This window comes from Lonchura striata, chromosome Z (genome assembly GCF_050655825.1).
Source record: "Lonchura striata isolate lonStrDom1 chromosome Z, ASM5065582v1, whole genome shotgun sequence".
In the NCBI taxonomy this organism is placed as follows: Eukaryota; Metazoa; Chordata; class Aves; order Passeriformes; family Estrildidae; genus Lonchura; species Lonchura striata.
Window position 1 is genome coordinate 59,044,264 of NC_140740.1, and position 21,425 is coordinate 59,065,688.

The 21,425-nt window shown below is 37.2% G+C and overlaps 1 protein-coding gene across 5 annotated transcripts in view; it reads left to right on the forward strand.

Annotated features, from left to right (window-relative positions):
* The first annotated feature begins 3,448 nt into the window (after positions 1 to 3,448).
* The window catches only part of RNF180 (ring finger protein 180), a 69,589-nt gene continuing 51,612 nt past the window's right edge, over positions 3,449 to 21,425 (forward strand). The window contains exons 1-5 of one of the 5 annotated variants that reach the window (XM_085567756.1): positions 3,449 to 3,639; positions 8,336 to 8,425; positions 8,542 to 8,680; positions 10,766 to 10,861; positions 14,498 to 15,433. In XM_085567756.1, the coding sequence (XP_085423882.1) occupies positions 8,400 to 8,425; positions 8,542 to 8,680; positions 10,766 to 10,861; positions 14,498 to 15,433 (1,197 nt within the window). In that variant the 5' untranslated portion in view covers positions 3,449 to 3,639; positions 8,336 to 8,399. Of the gene's footprint in view, positions 3,640 to 3,818; positions 8,426 to 8,541; positions 8,681 to 10,765; positions 10,862 to 14,497; positions 15,434 to 21,425 lie in introns of those variants that run through there. The other 4 variants (XM_021534372.4, XM_085567757.1, XM_085567755.1 and 1 more) reach the window with 4 other exon arrangements.

A 21,425-nucleotide genomic window follows, 5' to 3' on the forward strand; every position in this document is an offset into this window, starting at 1 on the left:
CTCCAAAATTCTTTGGGCACAGACATGTTTTTCTCCATCCTGTATATTCCCACAGAACATAAATTCTTTGAAACCATGCCACCATGGAGAAAAAAATCCAGTGCTTTTATTTTCATCTGGATAACTAGTATGTTCTCCCAGGTTAAGGGAAATGTGGGATGAATCTCTTTTCTGTATAAGTAGTTTCCCTTCTAGGAGGTACCTTTCAACAGCTGATAAGCAGTAAATTTCAGTGACTTACTATATTTGCAGTTACGGTTTTTTAATGTTTTCTTTTGTCCTCTCACAAGATAGTAGGATTCCTTGACGACCAGGATTGTGAAGCACACAAAGGATCCCTACATTTAACATAGCTCTGAATTCCATTCCAGGGAGTAAGCAACCAAAAATTTAAAAAACTATATAAATAATTACTTTATTAGATATAGTCCTATGTGACTTAAAAAATGTTTTCCCTAGCTATATTCCAGCCTTATCAACACAAATTTCGATGGATTTGATTATTTTTCAAAAAGAAGCAAAAAGCAAAGCAAATGTTTTGTTAATTGATGGATATTCTGTATAGACTTTATGTTTCTTATAGGTGTATGACAAGATTTCCAAATCAAATATAAAACATTATCTTCAAGTAAAAGGGTATGAAATGTCATTTTCTTACAATTTACCTTGTAATAGGAAAAGCTTTTCCACAGTGTTCTGAATAGAAAGTCAGGCTGTATTCTCAACAGGATTATAATACACAAAAATAAAATCTCTATACAGTAAAAATTTTATGCTTGATGGATACTTTAGTGCCTAGTGTTAACAAAGTTTATCCAACAGTTAGTCCAATAGTGAAAGGTGAAAGAGGCCAGTGTTGCTCATTGGGCTTCTCCTGCTACAATGCTGTTCAAATATGTAATCTGCATATAAAAAAAAATTAAGGGGGGGGAGGAATAAACAAAAAAACAACAAAGAAATTAACAAAAAACCTGAACAAAACCAACAAAAACAAACAAACAAAAAAAACAAACAAACAAAAAAACACCCAACAGGTAATGGCAAAGATTATTTTCCTTCTATGCTCAGTATCAAGTCCCAAAAGTTTTATGCAACAATTTTTATTATTTCATTCTTTTCTCCTAATGTTCCCTTTCTGGCGATTTTCCGAGATATTTTCCTACAGAACATATGACCAAATGATAGATATGGAGGTCTTGGAGATGACCCCACATAATGGAACAGCCTAATGGGTTAAAGAACCAGGGATTATAGACTGGGTTAATGCCTTGGGTAGTCATTAGTGCATTACCAAATAGCTGCAGAAAAAGTAACTTTTTGTAATGAAAATGTATTTTGGTAAAGAAAGAAACTCTATAAGAATGACAATTAGGTCATTCCTCCCCCTAGGGAGTTATGTCAACACAATTGGAATGGAAATGACATGTTCCTGGTGTCATCATTGGAATACATGACCACTTGTTAGAGGTTCTCATAAAGTACTTGTGAGCTGGATACACTCTCCTTTGTCATGGACATGAAAACAGAATGTGCCACTGTGTATGCACCAGCCACTAGAGCCCTGCAGGGTGCTTCAGCGCACAATGACCCCCTGCACAGACCTTCAATGCAGTCTTCCCCAGACACGATCAGAACAGCAAAGAGACAGAGAGCCTGAGAACAGCAAAGACACCCTCTGGTTTCTTACTGTGGTAGTTTGGTACTGATCCTTGAACTCCCACCACAGACTTAAGGGGCTATCCCAGCAAAAGGCATTTCATATATAGCCTGCTTTGGAATTAACTACTGCATCAGCCTGTCATGAGTCCTAAAGCTACAGCACAATCCATCCTCTCTAGTCTTCCACAGTCCAGCTGCTCTGTGATAGATAAACACTGTATATAACATAATCAATCCAGTTAACCACACAGTTAACTGAATGGCTCTGAATATAGTCTTGTAGCCAGCAGCAAAATTTTCAGCAAAGTTTCATTTTTCCTCCTTCCATCTGCTGTTGGTGTGATGTGAGCTATACGGTCCTTTTCATCTCTTAACCTCAGAGAAACCTTCATTACTATTTCTCCCTATCTGTGGGATTCCATTAAATTCAAGCTGTCCAACCCTACATCCTACTTAAACTGAAGCAAATGAGATGAAAAAAATTAAAGTATCTCTCTCCTAATATTTTCAACATTATTTTATGTCAGAAGTTGAGGCTTAAAATGTCTTAAAATCATTATTTTAATCTGTATTTTATTTCTTCTGTTCATCTATTTAATGTATTGCTCTATAGCTTTATCAATTAAGTTTGCTAAAGCTTGCCTTATAAACTGCAATTCTTTGACTGTTAAATATTTATTTTTCTAATAGTAATTTTAGTCTAAATTTAAGCATACTCTCGCACACTATAAATTATTTGAAAATAATAGTCTGTTCCTTCTACAAGTAGTTACTGTACTGCACATGGCAGAGTAAAACAGAATTTAATTATTGGGGAGAGCCCAGATCTTACTGAGTCCTACATTATCCAAAACAGCTACCAGATAATATAATCTCGCCTTGGTCTGCAGGGATTGTATATTGCAATACGAGAAAGACTGCGGAAATTATATATCATAAATATAGGAGAAAGCGTGAAATGGAGGCTTCAGTTTCCCAAATCACCTCCACAAGCAAAGAAGTGAACAGACTTTAACTTAATTTTTCTCAGCAATCTTCCGGACTTTCTTACTCTCACATTGCTTTACAATTGCTCCATTCTCGTATCTGAAGACTGTCATTAGCATCATCAGCAGATTGTCAGCTAAGAGCACGTATCAGCTCCCGGTCAAGCCACAGTGTCACCGCAAGAGACCCCGCTGAGGTGCCACAGACGCGGCACGGATGGAAGCCGCCACTTGTTTGTCTTGGCAGCCGCGGCACACACGCTCACCGGCCCTGGGCCGCCGTGCTGTCCCTTCCTTCCGTGGAGCCCCGCCTGATGTGCAGAAACTTCCTACACCGATTCCTAAGTGTTCTTCATTCCCTGGCCCCATTTCATCTAATGCTTCCTCCTTTGTCTTGCAGTACATTGGGACAGTAGGGAGCTGCTGAGGACACCCAGCCTAGCAGGTGATGCCCGGCGGGCGCTTGCTGATCCCTGCCATGTCCCTGGCCTCGCTCTATGAGAGTACAATCTCTAAATTTGGGCTGAATCCTCGGGCGTGAAGGAACGCAGCTCCTTTTCCCAGCGCCCATTGAAAACTTATCGTTCATTCCCTGAACCTTAATTCCGTCCGCCTGTCTTCTCCCCGGCCACAGCTCGCCGCCGGCGCGGACCCCACCCCGCTCCATCTCTGCCAGTCAGGAGCCGAGAGGACGCGCCAGCCCCGGGCCCGGCGCGGCGCAGGCTGGCGCGGGCGTTGCGGTCGTGCCCGCGGCAGGGCCCGGCCCCGCCGCCGCCGAGGGCGCTCCGCCGGCCGCAGCGGCCCCTGCGCGGGCCGGGCCGCCGCCGTGCGCCTGCCGAGGGCGGCGGCCGCGCTGGCGGAGCGCTTTCCGCCGCCGTTTGTCTCCCGTCTCTTCCCGTTCGCGGGAGCTGCTGCTGCTGCGCAGCCCGTCCCCGCCCGTCCGGTCGCTCCAGTGCCGTCGCCTCCTCGTCGCAGCCTCGCACGGCGCGGCCCGGTGAGCTGAGCGGGGCCGGGGCGGCGGGAGGCGCCGCAGCCGCCGCGGGGCCGAGGCGGGGCCGGGCCGGGCCGGGGGGCGCGGGGCGCGGCGGGGCGGGCACCCCGGGGAGCTGAGGGGCGGCCCCGCGCCTTGCTCCGTGGTCAGGGAGCCGCAGCCCTCAGAGCCCTCAGCGCCCGGCCGGGCCCGGCGGCTCGGGGGTGCCGGGCGCTGCGGCTCCGGCTGCGGCTCCGGGACACAGCCGCCCGCCCGCGCTGTGCTGGGACAGCGGCACCCTGCTCCTGCTCGTTTCGGGCTTCACTTCCTGCAACAACTGATGCCTGTATGTGTAAGAGCGTGAAACAGGCAGCTCTGGCACTGGGATCTCTTGGAGAAACGAGATTACACACCGATCAGTGGTCTTCCAGTGACTCGCCAGCTCTGTTCCCTGTCAAAACCATTTACACACTCCATATCCTAGCTGCGCCTGGACGACCTTAGGAAGCATGCAACATGCTAGCAAATCAAAAAATATGTTGCAAGTAACATTTGTTTTTTTTTAACTTCTGTTTATTATATGGGTTAGTCTTGGTACAAAAGGATCACACTGGCCACCCTCTAACATTAACTTCCATCATACAGAAGCTGATCACACAACCGCTGAACTGGTAGAAGAGTTTGTAGACGAGGAGATGCACAGAAGCAGATGATGCATCCTTCTGCTTCCCTTCTTTGGGAGCCTGGAGACAGTTCTTTAAATTTTCTGTCTCCCCATCTTAAGTGCTATTTTTTGAGACACATTGTTAAAGTAGGTTTTTTTAAGCATTTCTTTAATCAGAAGTACTTTGGAGATCAGAAACTAGCAGGACGTTTTTAAAGTGTACCCTAATGTCTTCCATGGCTGTCTCTCTGTCTGGCAAAGTATCAGTTCCTCCTCCTCTGGGAACAGGAACCTGGGGTATGGACTCTTGTTGGTTAGGACAGCTCATTTTCCCTGTCATCCTCCCACAAAGCAGACACTCACCTAATTTTTTTTAAGACTATCAATCTGCTAAAGTTTCAGTGCCCTAGTTTCTTACTGCAATCTAATTATTATTGTAATTTTCATGGCTCTAATATTCTGAAGGATCATAGGTGATTTTGGAAGAAAAAGCTTTGATAAATACTAGTGCTGCTACACATATTTTCTCATTTTTATGTATTTGTGAATGAAGGGCAAGTTAGTTGAAATTCTAGACCAGATTTCAACAGAAATTTAGGGAATTGTGTTTAGTTTTTCAGTGTGAACATATGAAAAAATTTTAATAGGAGTCATACTTCATGTTTTTTAGCAATCTTTTTGAAGACAGAATGACCAAAATGTAATATATTATACAATTTAGACTTTGTAAGACATTTAGATATAAATAGGCCTTATTTTTTTTCCCCTTGAAAATTGATGTAATCTGTCTAGTCTTCTCAGCTGGTAAAACTTCAGTGAGTTCTGCATCCAGAACTTGCATTCAGCAAGAATAGCTGACCTATTTGAAGGAGTTCACAAAATAGCAGTGGTAGTTGGAGATCAAGAAAGCATTCTCTCTGAGGGGAAAGAGAAAGATTTATTTAGCACAAAGACTAGACTGAAGGGGAGCTAATATCTAATAACTGTTTAAAGTTGTAAAATGTTCTGCATGGAAGAAAAGGAGCAATTTTGTTCTCTGTATTCTCTATATAAGGGAAATCAGAAGAAAATTAAATTTAAGTATTAGGGAAAAAGTTAGTAACAAGAGATAAGAAGACAATGAAATAGTTTGGGAAGGCTGTAAAATGTTCATCAAAGGTCTCTAAGAGGAGAGTAGACCAATGATTTCCAAGAAAGGGAACTGAGACTGGAAAGGAAGTCTTAGGACCCTGCTACTGGTTTTACTGGGACTGAAGAACACAAAAGACTTAGAAGGTAATCAGACAAAAGCCATGGAAGAATATGACTTTTAAACACTGATCCACCTGCATGCTACTTGGAAGGCAAGCATGAGCTCACACAAAGCAACTGACCTGAGAGCAGTACAGCCACAACACACATGACCTAGTACTAAGATAAAAAGGCCCACTCAGGGCTGGACACTATTTTTGGAGTTCCAAATGGAAAACTTTTTATCTTTATGTAGGCACTTTTTGCTGAAGGAGAGCAAGATTTTAATAGTCTTACATGCAAACCAAGGCAAATGAAACTTACAAAAATATATCCAAAACACTAAGGTTAAACTGCATTTAACAAAATACAAAACCTTCAAAATCCTGTGTTCATGTGCATTTATTTGAACTTATGTACAAAATAAAAGTGCATGTGATAAGTGAGAAACATGCTGTGTGTAGAAACCTCTGCAATGTGTTAACATGCATCTGTAAAGTATCTTCTGTCTTTTGTGAGGACTGCAAAAGACACATACATGCAGATTTTTAATACACCTACTTAATTTTTAAATACTTCTAGGCCAGAAGAACACTTCAGCCCACTGTACCATAGTATTAAAAAAAGTATGCACTTGAGCTGGATTTTTTGCATGTAGTCCATTATTATCAGTCTTGGTTACATAAAATACAACAAAATAACAACTATGCTATGTGTGTCATTACTCATATACTAAGCATTCATTTCTCTTATGTAAGTGCAATTTTAAATAAAAGATATATGCTGAACTAAGAAGAACCTCTCAAAGGGTATAACTAACTAAACAAAATAAATAAATAAAAGACCTTTTATTTTGCAGTAAAGCTTGGAAGATATTATATAGATGAGGAGGATGTTTACATCAGCTTAAATGCCAGTGATCAGTCTTTTATCTGATTGTTGAGAGGTCTATCACCAAGTGGTTTTTGTCCTGCTCCAATCATCAGCTTCAAATGAAGCAGCTGTTCAAAAGATAGCAGGATATCCTCTTCTCTAAGGGGAAAAGAATGTGTAGAGAGACTTAAATATATAATTTGGATTAAAAAAATACAGCATAAAAAGTGTTGCAAGGGACGTATCACATCATATCAAGAAGGTATTTGAGTAGATGAGGATATGGCTGTACCTAAAGAGAATGTCTGAGCTAGCTGCATGCAAAATATCTTTCAGTCCATCCTGGTTGATCTTAGACTGGAGGATCACACTGAGCTGTTGTAAAATTAAATTCATTCTAGAAGTGTGTGAATAGAATTTGTGAAGAATAGATTAATTAGGACAGCTTTAAAGTGTTTGAAAGTCATAACTGATAATTATTCTCTCAATACCCAGTGGTGCCTAGTGTTATAAAAGCAAAGGGATACAAAGTACTTCTGAAAATTATCAAAGAATAAATTACTTTTTAAAAAAATCATTCATAGACAGGTTCATTATATGTTCCACTTTTGAAATGTGTGTGATACAGAAAGTAGCAGCACTGATTTAGGTAGGATAGTAAAAACTAAGTTTTAGTTCAGTAAAAACTGAAGTTCTGCTTAAGTCAAAGCATTTGAATTATTCAGTTTTTATCAGGAACAATTCAGGTTACTAGTATAAGTTCTTAGCTTTTATGTGTCTCTTGCGTGATCTTTTGCTTGTCTGTCTTAAGATTTGTTAATGAACGCTTAATAAAAATACATTTTAATTGTGATATTGCAAGGAAATATTTAATGTTTGCCTTAATTTCACTTTTTAAACTGAGAGTGGATCTGATTGTTAAAAACTGCATGTATACTTAAGCTCAGATTCTGCTGTATGTACCTATGTTTCTGCTTGTCCTTCTCAAACTATATTTCAGATCTTTAGTTTTGTAGAAAAGTAAAAAATGCAATTAATTAAGACCTCAGATGTAAATAAAAGATACTAAGTAACTTCTCTGTCTGTTTCATTGTCTTTGATTGCATCAGAAAGCAAGGCAGAAAAGGGAAAGGTCGAAATTGGGAAAGTGCAAAAGTCTGTATGTTTCAACAAGGCAAACTGCTCTTCAGACAACCTTTAGTGAAGACTTCAAAGTTGCTTTAGTGAAAACTAAAAAAAAATTAAATGTTAAAATTGTTGCAAAATTAGATGTTTGGACTCTGAAACTTTTTACACTGATTTTTAATTTTATAGTCCGGCATGCCCATCAATGAGTGCTGTGCACTTTTAGCACTCTGAGTAGGTCTAACTCTAGTATAGAGCTTGAGTTGCCATGTAGATGAAAAATATTTTTTTTCATGTAACTAGCACAAGGGGGTAAAAAAACAAGTATTCTGACACAAAAGTTGGAGGACTTTTGGAAAAAAAACATGTCAAAAAAGGAAGACTTTGGAATGAGGTAGAGAAGACTAGAGAGACAATTATGATGCTGCAAGACACAAAAAATAGAGTATTTGTTTTGTCCTTCTGGTGTCTTAATTTAAGTCCTGTTTCACAAAGAGGTTAATACAGAGGTTCTTGAAAAATGGTTGCATCAGTAGTGCTCATCCTTGCACACAAACTAATTTAAGGGAGCTAGCCTCCAGGGGCATGTTGAGAAAAGAATCTGTCATCTATGGTTTTATGTTAGCATTTATTATTGTTATGTGGCATTTTATGTGTGTATGTTCATTTACTGCTTAGAGTAGCAGTGACTTATTGCTATGGCCATTTTCCAGAAACACTGGAGTTCTCTTATCTTTTGTCCAAATATTGGACAAGCTTTTTGTTTGGTTGATTGGTCAGTTTTGTTTTATTTTCATTTTAGTTGTTTTGTTGTTTTTTGCTTTCTAGTTCTTTTTGCAACCTGGAAATAAAACCATCTGTTTCATGTTACTAGTTAAAACATCTAGATGGCATGCTATACAAGATCAGAGTGTATTTGTAAGTAAAGTATTAGTCTCCTCTACAGTGTTGAGAATATTTATGGACTTCAAGGTCTCAAGAGAAAAATGGTGTTTCAGAAGGTGACCAAATTGTGTGCTTTGTGGTCTTTACAGGTCAACATACAAAGCTGCAAAATCCCAAGCTGGCATAATGAACAGCCAAGAGGCTGGTGTTCTCTGTTGCTGGAAATGTAGGAAATATGTAGCAAATTCTGTTTTTCTTGCAAAATGTAATGGGAAGAAAACATCCAAAGTAAGTATTGCTTCTTCTAAGGGAGTTTGTAAGTTCTTCTGGTGCTGTTTATTTTAAATGAAGGAGAAATATTAGACTTAGCCTCACTTTGTAACTCATCTCTTGGGGAGGTAAATCAAAGTAGAGACAGTTCTGTAGAGAGTTGTGTAGGAAGTAATTTTAGTGAAATCAGGTAGGCAGTGATCACCTTCATGTTCTGCCACACGCAGGCTGGTGTTCACGGACACTTGACTAGTAGCCTGTATAGAGCACTACCATTTCTAATATAAAAATGGGGCTTAGTTTTGATGGTTTTAAAGCAGTCCTTTTTTTGTTTTTATATCTTCTAATGGACAATTTCTTGTGTATAAAGTGTATTTTAAAAACTGGTTCTAATTTCCACTGTGATAAACTGTATGTAAAATATCCCTACATCAGAAAATTTTGCCCTTAACTTTTTAAATATGGGCCATAGTCTGTGCACAAAAATAGCTCAGAAATTTAGTCTGCCCTGAGCAGGATTATTCCCTGCTCAGTAATTTATATTGTGTTTATTAAAATAAATAGAAGGGTAATTACACTGAATAAAACCATGACAGAATATTTCCTACTGTTTTGTAATGGCATCTACTCATAATAAAGAGCTAGGGTATTTCCAAATGTGCCAAAAAGATTTACAGCCTCTTGAATCAAAATTAAAAATAATATAAAAGAGAAGGTGGTGATGTTTTTTATAAATGTGTTAGTAATGCAGTAACATTCTTTTGTACACTAGAGAGGGATACAGCCAATAGATACAGAAACAAAGTTAATTTTTAAGATCATGATAGCATTATCAATAGATCTCATTTTAATCACTCTGCTTACAGAGCTTGAAGTTCTGGAATAATTTTCACACGTTATATTTGATTGTTCTTTTGTGCATGGTTTGAAGTAATTTCAAGGGAATGTGGAAACTCCATCTCCTTCCATGGAAAAAAATGTAGTGAAAAGAAAGAGGTGTCTTTGTCCAAGTTCCCTATGGTGGATCTTTCAGTTGCACACAACTGAAGAACCTTCTCCATTTATGTAGGTAGCAAATTAAAAAGTGTAATTTAGCACTGTATCTAAAGAGGTTGGGTGGGAAAAACAGTACTATGATGAGAAGACTAATGTTTTCAGTATGTTTTCACAGATGAATTTTAGACCTTCAGACAAAGATAGCTGAATAACGAATGAAAAAAATGTGGAACAAATGTTGAAGTTACAAACACAGTATAAACACTAATAATTATATCCATATTAAAATGCAAGTGGTCTTCACAGATAGGACAAAAAGCCACCATAGACATGATAAGTGGATTTTTCTATCTTCTGTCAATACTTGGAGAATTTTTAAAAGCTTCTATCTTCTGTCTATAGCGTCACTTCTAATTTTTATCAGAATGAAATTTTTATTTCAATTACTTTAATATCATGGGTACCCACAACTTTCCTTATTCATTAATTTTAACAACTGATTTTAGGACTTTCTCACCAGAGTTTCCTTATAATTTTAGCCATCCCTGTAACACTACTTTAGTTTGATAATTGCTTTTATTTTAGTATCAATTAGTGCAATGCTACAGGTTTTTAGATTTTTTTTCTCTTCACTTAATCACATTGTTGCTGTAAAAACTCTAAAGTTGCTAGGATTACCTGGTTACTCTGTTAGTTATTCTAAAAAGAATGAGAAAATTAATTCTGCTCATTGCATTTGTGCATTGCTGATCACAGTCTTCATGTAAGCGATAACTTCTTGTCTTTACTGAAAAATTATGCCAGCTGACAGCGATACTAAAATCAATTTCAGATATTTTTGGAAGGCCGCAACTGCATACTTTCTGTTCTTTTAAATGAAATAAAACTACTTCCAGACACCTACATTTCCACAGGAGTTTGCCCAGTAGATTCAGACATAGAGAATTACTGACAATATCTACCTGATTTTTAGCTTAAAGATGTACATAACATTGAGATTTATTATTTGTTAATGTTTACTGGTTTTAGGGAGCTGACTTCTGGCTATATTCAAAGAAAAAAATTCTGCATAAATTTTGAGTATCAATGCAATTGTTTTATTAACAGATATCACAACCTTCAGCTGCCGCTCAGAATTTTTGCAATGTATGGCATGTGAGCTTAGAAGCCATTCCAGAGTGGGTGAAATGTGTCGTTGAAAAGGTAGATTTTTTTTTTTTCCCTTAGATCTCCATTATTCAGCATGTAAAATAATTAAGGGGGACGAATTTCAAGGACACTTTTCTGGCAAGGTTGCAGAGAACTTACGACTGAGAGAATTCTTATCAGGAACTTGTGTTGTTACCATTTACAGATTTTTTTTTCCTCTCTTAAATGTTGTTTGATTTTTTTTTTTGTTTTTAATATATGCATAAGTGCTACTAGTGTTAAATTCTGTTTCTTGCTCTATAACAGATGAATGTGTTTATGCTTGTCCAGATAACTGTCATGGATATCTCTGTATATTTGACAAGGCTTAATATTAGGAATTAATATAAGGAAGCATATTTCCAAATAAAAATGGACTGCAAATTTGTTAAGAGATCAGTTTCTGGAATATGATATATTTTATACATAAGTCTTTTATACTTAATGTGTTCTTATGTCATATGAATATAAAGTAGATACCTTCCTGCAAACTCAAAGGTCTGGTGACAAGCCAGTGTCACTGCTTTTGAGTTTTAACTGCCCATTTGTAATTTCCAAACCATCTCATAAATTTCCTATTGTACTGACTGCTTCAGTTGCTTATTTTTTCTAAGTTGGTTTAGATCTAGAACATAATGTTGTGGCATAGATACTAATAAGCAGAAGCAGTGTTTTTTGCCATACAGTTTTTCTTTTATGAATCTTTGATTTTGATAAGCAAATTATATTTACATTCCTTAGACTTCTTCTTAGACTTCATTGTAAAATTTTGCTATAGTTTAAGTAATTTCTGCCCTAAGCAAACCCATACTGAAAATGATGAGAAAAAAAAAGTCGTTATGAATGACTGTAGAACTAAGCATTCAGAAATTTAAAAAACCTTCATCTTCCTTTTTTGTATTGCTCTCTGTGTTTTTTGTTAATGTTAATTAACAATGTTAATTAACAATTTTTGTTAAACATTAATTAAACTTTTTAAAATTAGTGATCTCTTCTACTTCAGTGAATATAACAGAACACTTATGTTCAGAAACACTAATTGTGTAGGTGTGTTTGAAAATTCCAGCTCATGAGTTATGAGTTATAGTATGAGTCACTTTACAATATCGCCTAACCATGAATCTTCAATAATAAGAAGGCACTTTTTTACAGGTTTTTTGCCTCTTAAATTATTTCAGTATAATTTGATTCATATTGATAGTAATAAATTCTTTTCACTTTTAGCTTTTAAGTTAATTCTTTTGCACCTTTAGCTTTTGCATTTGAAAATTTGGAGGGTCAAACTGGGGACTGAGGAAATACAAAACCCATAGACTGCTTGACACATTTGCTTAAGGCTGCAGAGGAGCAATTCTTCTCTGGTGAAAAAGGCAGACAATGCAATTCTCTGTGTACAACTTTGACATTTTTGTGTTCATTGTGTCACTTAATAACCTCAGAACTCTTGCCTCATTCACTTTGTCTCCTCTGGCAAGATCCTGTGTTTCTATGGATAAATGTAGGGGGTTGCAGTGTGTTAAACAATTCTGACTTATCTCCAGATCCTCCTGAGCTCTGAATAATTTTGTGATCATGTGTTATTTTCTCATGTGTTATTCTCTGATCATGTGTATGACTCCTGAATCAAAGGCTAAATCATTTTGCATAAGCGCAAAGTCTATTTGCAGGCTGTAAAAACCCACTGCTTCCCAGGCGGTTCTTTTTTGCCATCTGTCCCTGTTCTTAACCAATCTCCTTGGATTTCATGTACTTATTAGTATAGTTAATCTTCGATAATTACAAATATGTAGCTAGTGCTGCTAGTGACCTTTATTGACTTGGATTTTCTGTTACCCAGTTGTTTTGGTTTATTTTTCTAACAATTTCCATTTTTTCCTCTTTATGCAGTCCATCACTTAATCTGCGTACCCTCAGCTCCCTTTCAGATCTTACTGATCTTCTTCCCCCTACCACCTCCTCCACTAGTAGGCTGTTACTTCTTCTACTGAGTCAGTGCTTCCACACTCCGTTGCCAAACTCATGCTAAATCAGTCCCAGGCTCCTTGGTATCATCCCTCATCTCCCAGTCTCTGTGTACATGGGACACAGAGAGATGTCCTTTTTCCTCCATATTGTGTTTTGCATGTCCATTTTTTCTAGACTTCTAGCCTTCTTAAATTTCATTAATCACTCTGCCTCTCCATTTGAAGATTCAGGATGCTATTCCATGCCAGAGAGGCTCAATAAAGTCACTAGAAATTGCTTTCCTCTTAATTTTAGTGTCTAGCCCCTGGCATCTGGGAAATGGAGTGTGGGAAACTTAAGAGTGAATCTCTGAACAAGCTTAATTCTTCTTTGGGAATGGCATGTGTACACATTGGTCAGCCTTACAAAATGAAAGCGATTGTGCATGTTTACAGAATTCTCAAGAATTTTATAGCCTGTGACTATAAGTAAGCTATTCTTTTTTTCTCCAAGTTAAAAAAAAGTCCAGATTTAAATGGATTCTCATAGGTGCAATGAAAGACACATCTTTGATATTTTGTGTAATTTTGAGGTTTTAACCCACAAGCCAAGAGTAGGTTTCTCAAGTAAGTGTCTCCAGGACTTCTAACATTATGTGTGAAAAATAACCTTTCTTTCCACACAAGTTGCTGGAGTTTTTTTTTCTGAAACTGCTAAACTGGTCTTTCTGATGTTTTCTGTAGCTTTCAGTAGGACAAGCATCAGTTATGGACGTAGCTTTCCAAATCACCTTGAAATGAAAGCAATGCTTAAACTAGAAATGTTGGGCAGCTTCTGTATTCATGGTTCTTTAGACACTGAAGTGAGTGAATTGTGACTGGAGTTGATAATGGTTTTTCCCATCTGGGCTTTGATCCTGCAAACAGTTGCATAACTGTAGTCCTCAACAGTACTGCTGACAGATGAATGTGGCTGCTGATAATACTAACAGTTGTCTAAATATATAGGAGGACTAATAGTTGTATTAATGTGTAGGTGTTTATAGCTCTTTGATATGTATTTCCATTTGAAAAATGAAAATAACTTGTTTCCTTATATATAGAGTATTAAGGATTTGTCATAGTTTCTGCACAGAGATTATGTTGTAATGCTACATACACAAAATACAAATACCATTTTAAGCTTTTGTGGGGTAATCAAAGTGAAAAGCTATATTCTTTCCATAAGAAATCTTCTTCCACCGTACTTAGTAAACGTAAGGAATGTAGCAAGAAATGTATCAGCACTCAGCTGAGAAGCTGTGCTTGCCAATTCCAGATTAACATAGGAAATTTATTTTACTGCTGTAAATAGCTAATGTTTTCATTAGTATTGTAGTATTATTCTAACTGTGGACAAATTTTAAACATATTTCAAAGCCTGTAGATTTTACAATGTGTCTTTTCTTAGAGTTAGTTGTCCCTGTAGCAAGCCAAGCTTTGACCAGAACATTATTTATGGTGGATTTGCTTTCTGCTGTGAAGTGTCTTTTATTCTATTTGAAAAACAAGAAGAAAATCCTCTTACTAAGTAAGAAAATATTTTTTCAGTAATTATATAAATAAAAGAAAATAAAAAGTAAAGAAAATATATATTCAGTAATTATTTCTTGCTCGTTTATTTACAGTGAACATATTGTGTGTTTTATTTTTTTCTCTTTGTCAATAGGCACAGTGGACAATTGGAAAACTGCACTGTCCATTCTGTGAGGCCTGCTTAGGGGGCTGTAACTTTGTTTGCAACAAAGAATGTTCCTGTGGACAGTTAGTAAATATACATTTCTTCAAAATTTGGACTGAGAATCCAGTTAAATTGCCAAAATCACCAGAGAAAAATTTGCTTCTCAAAATTCAGTCTGGTTTTAACAAGGATACCTGCCATGAAGTGGTAACTGCAACTTTGGAAATCATAAATCAAGGGCTTTCTTACACAGCTGGAAGTAATAATAGTGCTGGAAGATTAACAGAAGCACTTTGTCTAGAACTAACAGCTCCCAGATATGAGATAGAAAGTAAAAAACTTCCCTTAAAGGCATTAAATAAAAAAAAAAATCTCCTTTCTTCCTATCCTGTAAAAGATACATACACGGTAAAACCTTTACACAGAAGATCATGTAGCTTGGATTTAAATATCAGAGAAAGACTTGTTTTGTCACCTGTGTTATATGAAACTCGCAGCATGGGAACACTTTACCATGGCCAAAATGAAAATCCATCTGCTTACCTACAAGGGAGCTTGCAATTAGAGTCCAGTAGGAAAGATGGTAGTTCTTTTCAGGATCTGCATAGTTCCAGGGCTGACATACTACAAAACAAATTTCAGGTTACTTCCATTATCACATTACTACACAGAGATACTGAAAGTGAATGTGATTTTGAAGTTACTGGACAGTCTTCTGGGAGTGTCATTGCTGATGGGTCACCATTTGTGATGAATCTTTCCTCACCTACAAGGGCTGTAGAAGATAAACAGTACATCACATCTCATGGTCTTGTGCAGCCTATGAGCATTTCCTTCAACCGAAAGCTGAGTAAGAGAGAAAGAAACAGGTCAAAAAGCCTGAGGAGAAAACATAGAATGATAGAGCAATGTCTACAGAAGCAAGTAAGTGTTTAAAATTAATTATGCTACTTTTTTGGTAAAGTTTGACTTGCTTTTAGAAATAATTCTGATTTTTTTTAATACTGTTTTTTAATACTGGTTTAATGTGGAATTGTCTACAGTCAGGTATTATGCAAGCAAAGATTTATGACCCCCTTCCTACATGTAGTTTTTTTCTAATTCCATTGTATCACATTTTCTTTCTATGCAAAATCAAAACATGATGGGTTTTCATTGGCCTTCTTATTGTTTTGTGATGTAATAATAATCTGAAGTGCAAAAAAATACACTGAAATTTAATCAGTGGGATTAAAGAAAAACTAAAAATTCGAATCTTCTAAATGAGAAACCCTACCATGTCAAAACTTTCTAACTTTAAACTAATGGCATTTTGAGTTGACTTTACAGTTACGAATTTTTTAAATGCCTTTATTATTTGTTGTAAGATATTATAAGAAACTATTTTTCTATGAGTAAAGAGTTGTTTACTACTATTTATTCTTATCAATTGTACAGTAATGGTTCCCTTCTTTAAACCATCTAAAGCAGAACAGAATAAAGGTGACAGACAGTCACAATTTTTGGTGGAAGGCTGGGAAGAAAAGAGTCATAAAATTACTAACCCAATTTTGGTTTGCTCTCAAACTTAGTACAATGACTAATGATTAATATGCCTTTAAAAGAAAATTCCCATCACAATTTTTCTGCAAAAAAAACTGTGTGGTAAGCAAGAGCAAACTTACTAACTAATCAGAGAAATGGTAGGCACTCAAGCAATTATTCCTGCTTTGGGTATGTTTGTCACTGTGAATTCAAGATTTTAGAGAGATACTTAGAGGGTGTCTCTCTCAATTATATGTGAGAACCAGCTTGAAAACATAATGGGTCTGGGAAGTATGAGTCTTTTCAGTATGGTATGCATATATTCTTTCTTCTGCAGGCTGTTTTGCTTTAAGACTTAAACTGCTATTGAGACCTTCTGAAAACTTGCTCTTATAAAATGCATCTCTAAAGCTGAGAATATGGATTTCTTAATATTGAATACTTGCTTTCTAATATACCTAAGAAGATTCTTAGCTGTCCAGATCCTTAAAATGGCTTTTAAAATTGCAGATCTCATTATTTTGGTAAATGAAATGATGATGCACAAGCACAATGTGTATTTTTCATTTTCATCATGTCACCTACAGTTTCTCCAGACACTTTAATCTTTAGATGTTACTTTCAAGAATAAAACATTGTACAAATTTTCTGAATTTTTGATAGCTAAGGAAGAAAGATGCTTTCAGACCTTTTTCTTATTAAAATATGCTTAATGTATTCCTACATTATTTTAGTTACATTTCTTAAGATCTGATTATTGGAGAGATGCCTCTACCCAAATTAAGGTGCAAGTGAGACCATATACTCAAGGCAATAGTATGAATTTAATTTAACAGTAAATGGGAGGTAGAGAAAGATAGAAAGAAATAGAAGAGAGGAGGGGGGTGAAAAAGAGTGAGAGAGACAAAAGTAAAAAGGTATCACCAACCATGGTTCCAGACATCATCCCACTGGTCTTCTGGTCTTCTCAGTAGTGGCAGTTCAAGGTCACTCAAAACTTCTCCCCATTTGTACACTTTAGCAAATAAAGGAATCAATGCTCATTTAGTACGCAGTTCTCCTAGTCTCTTGGTTAAATGATCCACTTGTTTCCAATGCTGATTAGTCCCATGCTCAGTTTTCCTCTTCCTTTGAGTCAGTGGGCCATGGCCCCCTCCTTCTGAGCTAGACTCAGTCAGAAATGATTGTCAGCACAGTTGCTGAGCTGACCTTCCTTATACCACCCTGTGGCTCAAACACTGTGTTCCAGGAACTTTTCCTCAGTGCACAGGTTGTCCATGGGGATGATAGAGACATAGAGGGCACTATGAGAAAATACAGAAACAGCAGAAGCAATAACACAAGTAATCATACCACATAAAATAGCTGTGCAAATCATTAAAAATACAAATCCAATTGCAATTTTTAACCCAATCCTGATTAGCCACTGCCCCTACCCAGTGATACCGAAGGTTCTTAGTGTTGTTTAATGAGTAGGGGGTGTGATGGATTCCGCAATACTATGTCTGTTTTGTGTAGGCCAAAATTAGCCATAGAATGACACAGTGGGTCTTGATTTTTAAATCCCATAAACCTGTATCCCCAGCAGATACATACATCATGTATTAAGGTGGGTCAATCTGCCTACTCTGAAGCAGATTTTCAGGTTCCTTAGTACAATTGATTACACAGTTACACACTGGGAATAAGTGTGAGTGGGTTTGTTGACAAGGTGTACTTACATACTTCAAAGTTTTTAATAGTGTTCTCTTTCAACCATATCTACATGTAGTTTGAAGAACTTTATAGGTAATTTTACAGGTAGTTCCTGTCCAGCAGGGTAATTCTATAAGACTTTCAGATTTAGTTATATTATGCCAGGTTGCTTTTTATTTTTTTTATTATTTTTTTTGTTTGCTTGCTTGCTTGTTTGTTGTTTTGTGGGGCATTTTCTGTTTTTTTATTTGCTTGCTTGTGGGTTTTTTGTTTATTGGATTTGGTTTGGTTGGGCTTTTTGGGGTTTTTGTTTCCTTTAATTTTTATTTCAGGGTGCAAATGGCCCTTGTCACATTCACTTTTAATTGCTGCCAGAGTAAATTGTACCTACAACTGAGAAGCAGGTGTGGTGCAGAATGTACTAGAGTAACCATATTGATTAGCATAAATAAAATAAATTAGGTAAAGTTAAAATACTCTGTTAGGACACACAGTAGGAAAGTCAGTGTACATCAGACATGTTCAACTGGGAATATGCGTTTCTGATTTTATTTGGAATGTCTCATGATTGATAACATATTTGGTTCCAAAACTGGTCACAGGTAAAGTTGCTTAAAATCTGGTAAACAGCCTTTTTGTATTTTACCCATGCCCCTTTTGCAGTCCATGGCTGTCTGTTCTAGAAAAGAAATGGTCTAGAAAAGAAATGGTCACCCATTTCCCATGGAACATTTTCTTATGTTTGGTTAGGATTATTCAGCTCCCTCGTGAATATCTCTGAAAAAATGTAGCCAAATCCTCATAAATCTAAAGCCTTCTGAGGCAGAAGTGGTTAATACATACTTGTATGATTCCAAATATGCATAAATTTTTATGCCAACTCCCAGGCTAAATTTGATTTAGACAAAATTATACATTTATGAGACAAAAGTAAAAGCTCTTCCCACACCATTTCTTTTTTCCAGTAAAAGACAAAATAAACTTGGCAAAAAATCAAATTAACAACACATAAAATGTTTCACTAATATATGGTCTCCCAACAAGTTCACTTGCAATGAAAACAAATCACAAACATGGATAAGTAAACAAATCATAAACATTGATAGTACAAGCAATTATGGTGGCAATTAAAATTTTCATCGGTTCCATGCAGCTCGGTCTCATATGTTGCCAGGTTCCTATAAAAAGAAATGTGAAAATTCAACCTACAACGAACAGATTATTAGAAGGATGGAAAATCCATCTAGTGTTGATTCAGAGGTCCGGTGTCTACCACAAAGGTTAAAGGCCCTAAAGGAAAAATCATTATCATATCTTCTTAGCTGACTTCTGTGAACTTGCTCATGTAAATCCACTGGTTCACTCTGAGCTGGCTCTTTCAACCTTCAGTTTGGGCGGGGGATGCTAGCACTCCTAGAAAAAGAAAGCAACACAAACTTCGTGGCAGATTACCCCTTAGAGTTTTAACTTCTGTTTCATGAAGTGTTTGGTGCACGCCTCTTACTGCTTCCCTCATCTTTTCATAAGGCATTCCTCCTATTTATTTCATGTCTGGAGGGAACATGACTGCTTGTAAAAATTCGAGAAGTGTCATCACTTGTGAATTAGGGAGTGCTTTAATGTCTTAGCCCAGATTTCTTTTAGGGTTAAGATTAGCAGACTTCAGTTTCTCATCCAGATTAAATGATCCACTTGTTTCCAATGCTGATTAGTCCCACGCTCAGTTTTCCTCTTCCTTTGAGTGAGTGGGCCATGGCCTCTTCCCTCTGAGCTGGACCCAGTAAGACCTGATTGTCAGCACAGTTGCTGAGGTGGCTTTCTTTGTGGATTCATTATGAGTGTATCATATATTCCTTCTATGTTCATTATTAGTGCTCCCCCAGCTTGTTTGCCTCTTCCTAGTCTGAGATAATTGGACAATATTGCCACCTTTATCTTACCTGTAGTTCCTGTCATGTGACTTAACTTACTGTACAAATATCCAGGAATTCACAAAGGCATATCCAACAGTGGCATGGTGGGGAGCAGGGTGGTAACCAATGAGCAGTTGCCTCTTGGTATGGTTTGCCAGCATGAATGAAGTCCTTTGGTGATCTTGATGGTGTTTGAGGAAATTTTGATCTTTAAGTCTCTTAAAATATTATATAGAAAATTATATACAGTTTATAAAAGTTTGTTCTCATCGCGACACACAGTTTATGAAATACAAAAATTTCAAAATTAGTGTGTAGACTAAGTGATTGCTTTCAAGATTTCAGAAGAAGATACTTTGGTTTGGGTTGATTAGTTTATCCTTGGTAAGAGTTTGCAGTCATGACATGGAATATTTAAATAGGTAGTTTTTTAGACTGTGTCAAGCTGCACATGTGGCTAGTGCAGCTGTGTTTCCAAGTGCTGAGGTATCTTCCCTGGAGAATGTTATTCTAGAAAGTCACATCCTCTGTACATCCTGACATGTCGTAAATGGCAATGGTCCTCTGCCAAGCACTCCATTTCATGGCTGCTTGCCTGTCATGTCAGTCTATCCTTTTTTTTTTTTTTTTCAAGTTTTACTTTTCATCATTTTTCTTCGGTGTTCTAGCAATCCTCCTTGTAAAAATGAATTTTGTCACTCTGGCACTTCCTATAGAAAGCTGATCTGTGGTACCTTGTAACCATGATTTCTAACACACCATATGTGCTTAAGCAATCAGTAAAACTTCATGAAGAAAAAAACTGTAAACCTCTGGCTGGATGGAGTCAACGAGTTTTAATAAATGGCAGTGAGAAGTGTATAATCTAAGTACTCTTTTAAGAATTATTTCAGTGCAGCAGAACCCTGATATGAGGTAAATATTTTCAAAGATGCCCCAAAACCACTGAGCATATCACTTCTATCTTTAATTAAAACTTTTCTGAAGAGCAGTCTGAGATAACAAACCTGTTCAGACTTTGGAATTTCTTTGTAAATGCAAGGGCTGCTTTATTTTGTGACGCGATAACTATCTGTCAAAGGTTTTCTTCTGTCTTGCAGAAACGCAAAGTCCAGCCATAAACAACCTGACAACAGAATGTGCTCTGTTATTAGATTTAGCATAGGAACGATTCTGTGAGCTCCTAACATGCACTTTCTCCAGAGGCTTGCATTTGTGCAAGTTCTGAGGTGCAGGTGCAGGACTGAACCAGCTACTAACAGTAGAGGGACCCAGGCTTCTTCTCTTTGTTCTGCATGGGTGGCTCTTCATGCCTGTGCAGGACCATGCACAGGCATGCTTGCATTTTGTGTGTGTGTGTGTGTGTGTGTGTGTGCGCATCTGTGTTCATGAGGGATTTTTAGACTTCTGTTAGGGTATGATTATATTGTTAGCACATGTTAATTATGTAAATTGTTAGGATATGAAAACATACTATGTAAGTCTAGGAATTGCCAATATTAGTAATGATTCTTGTTGCGGTTGCTGTAGCTAAGCAGATGAAGTCCTTCTTTTATAAATTCCATTTTGTGTGTATCTTATATGTTTACATTGTTTGCTAATGAGGAATCTTTTATTAGTTTTCTGGACAAGCTCAGAAAAAATACAATTTTTGATTTCTGTAGATACATTGCATTTTTTCTCACAATCATTTTACACAGAGGAAGGCTCTGTAGTTACCTTGAAAACTGCAGTATCCTCTTGGAAAAGATCCTCATTTGTAGGGAAAAATACTGGCAGTCTTT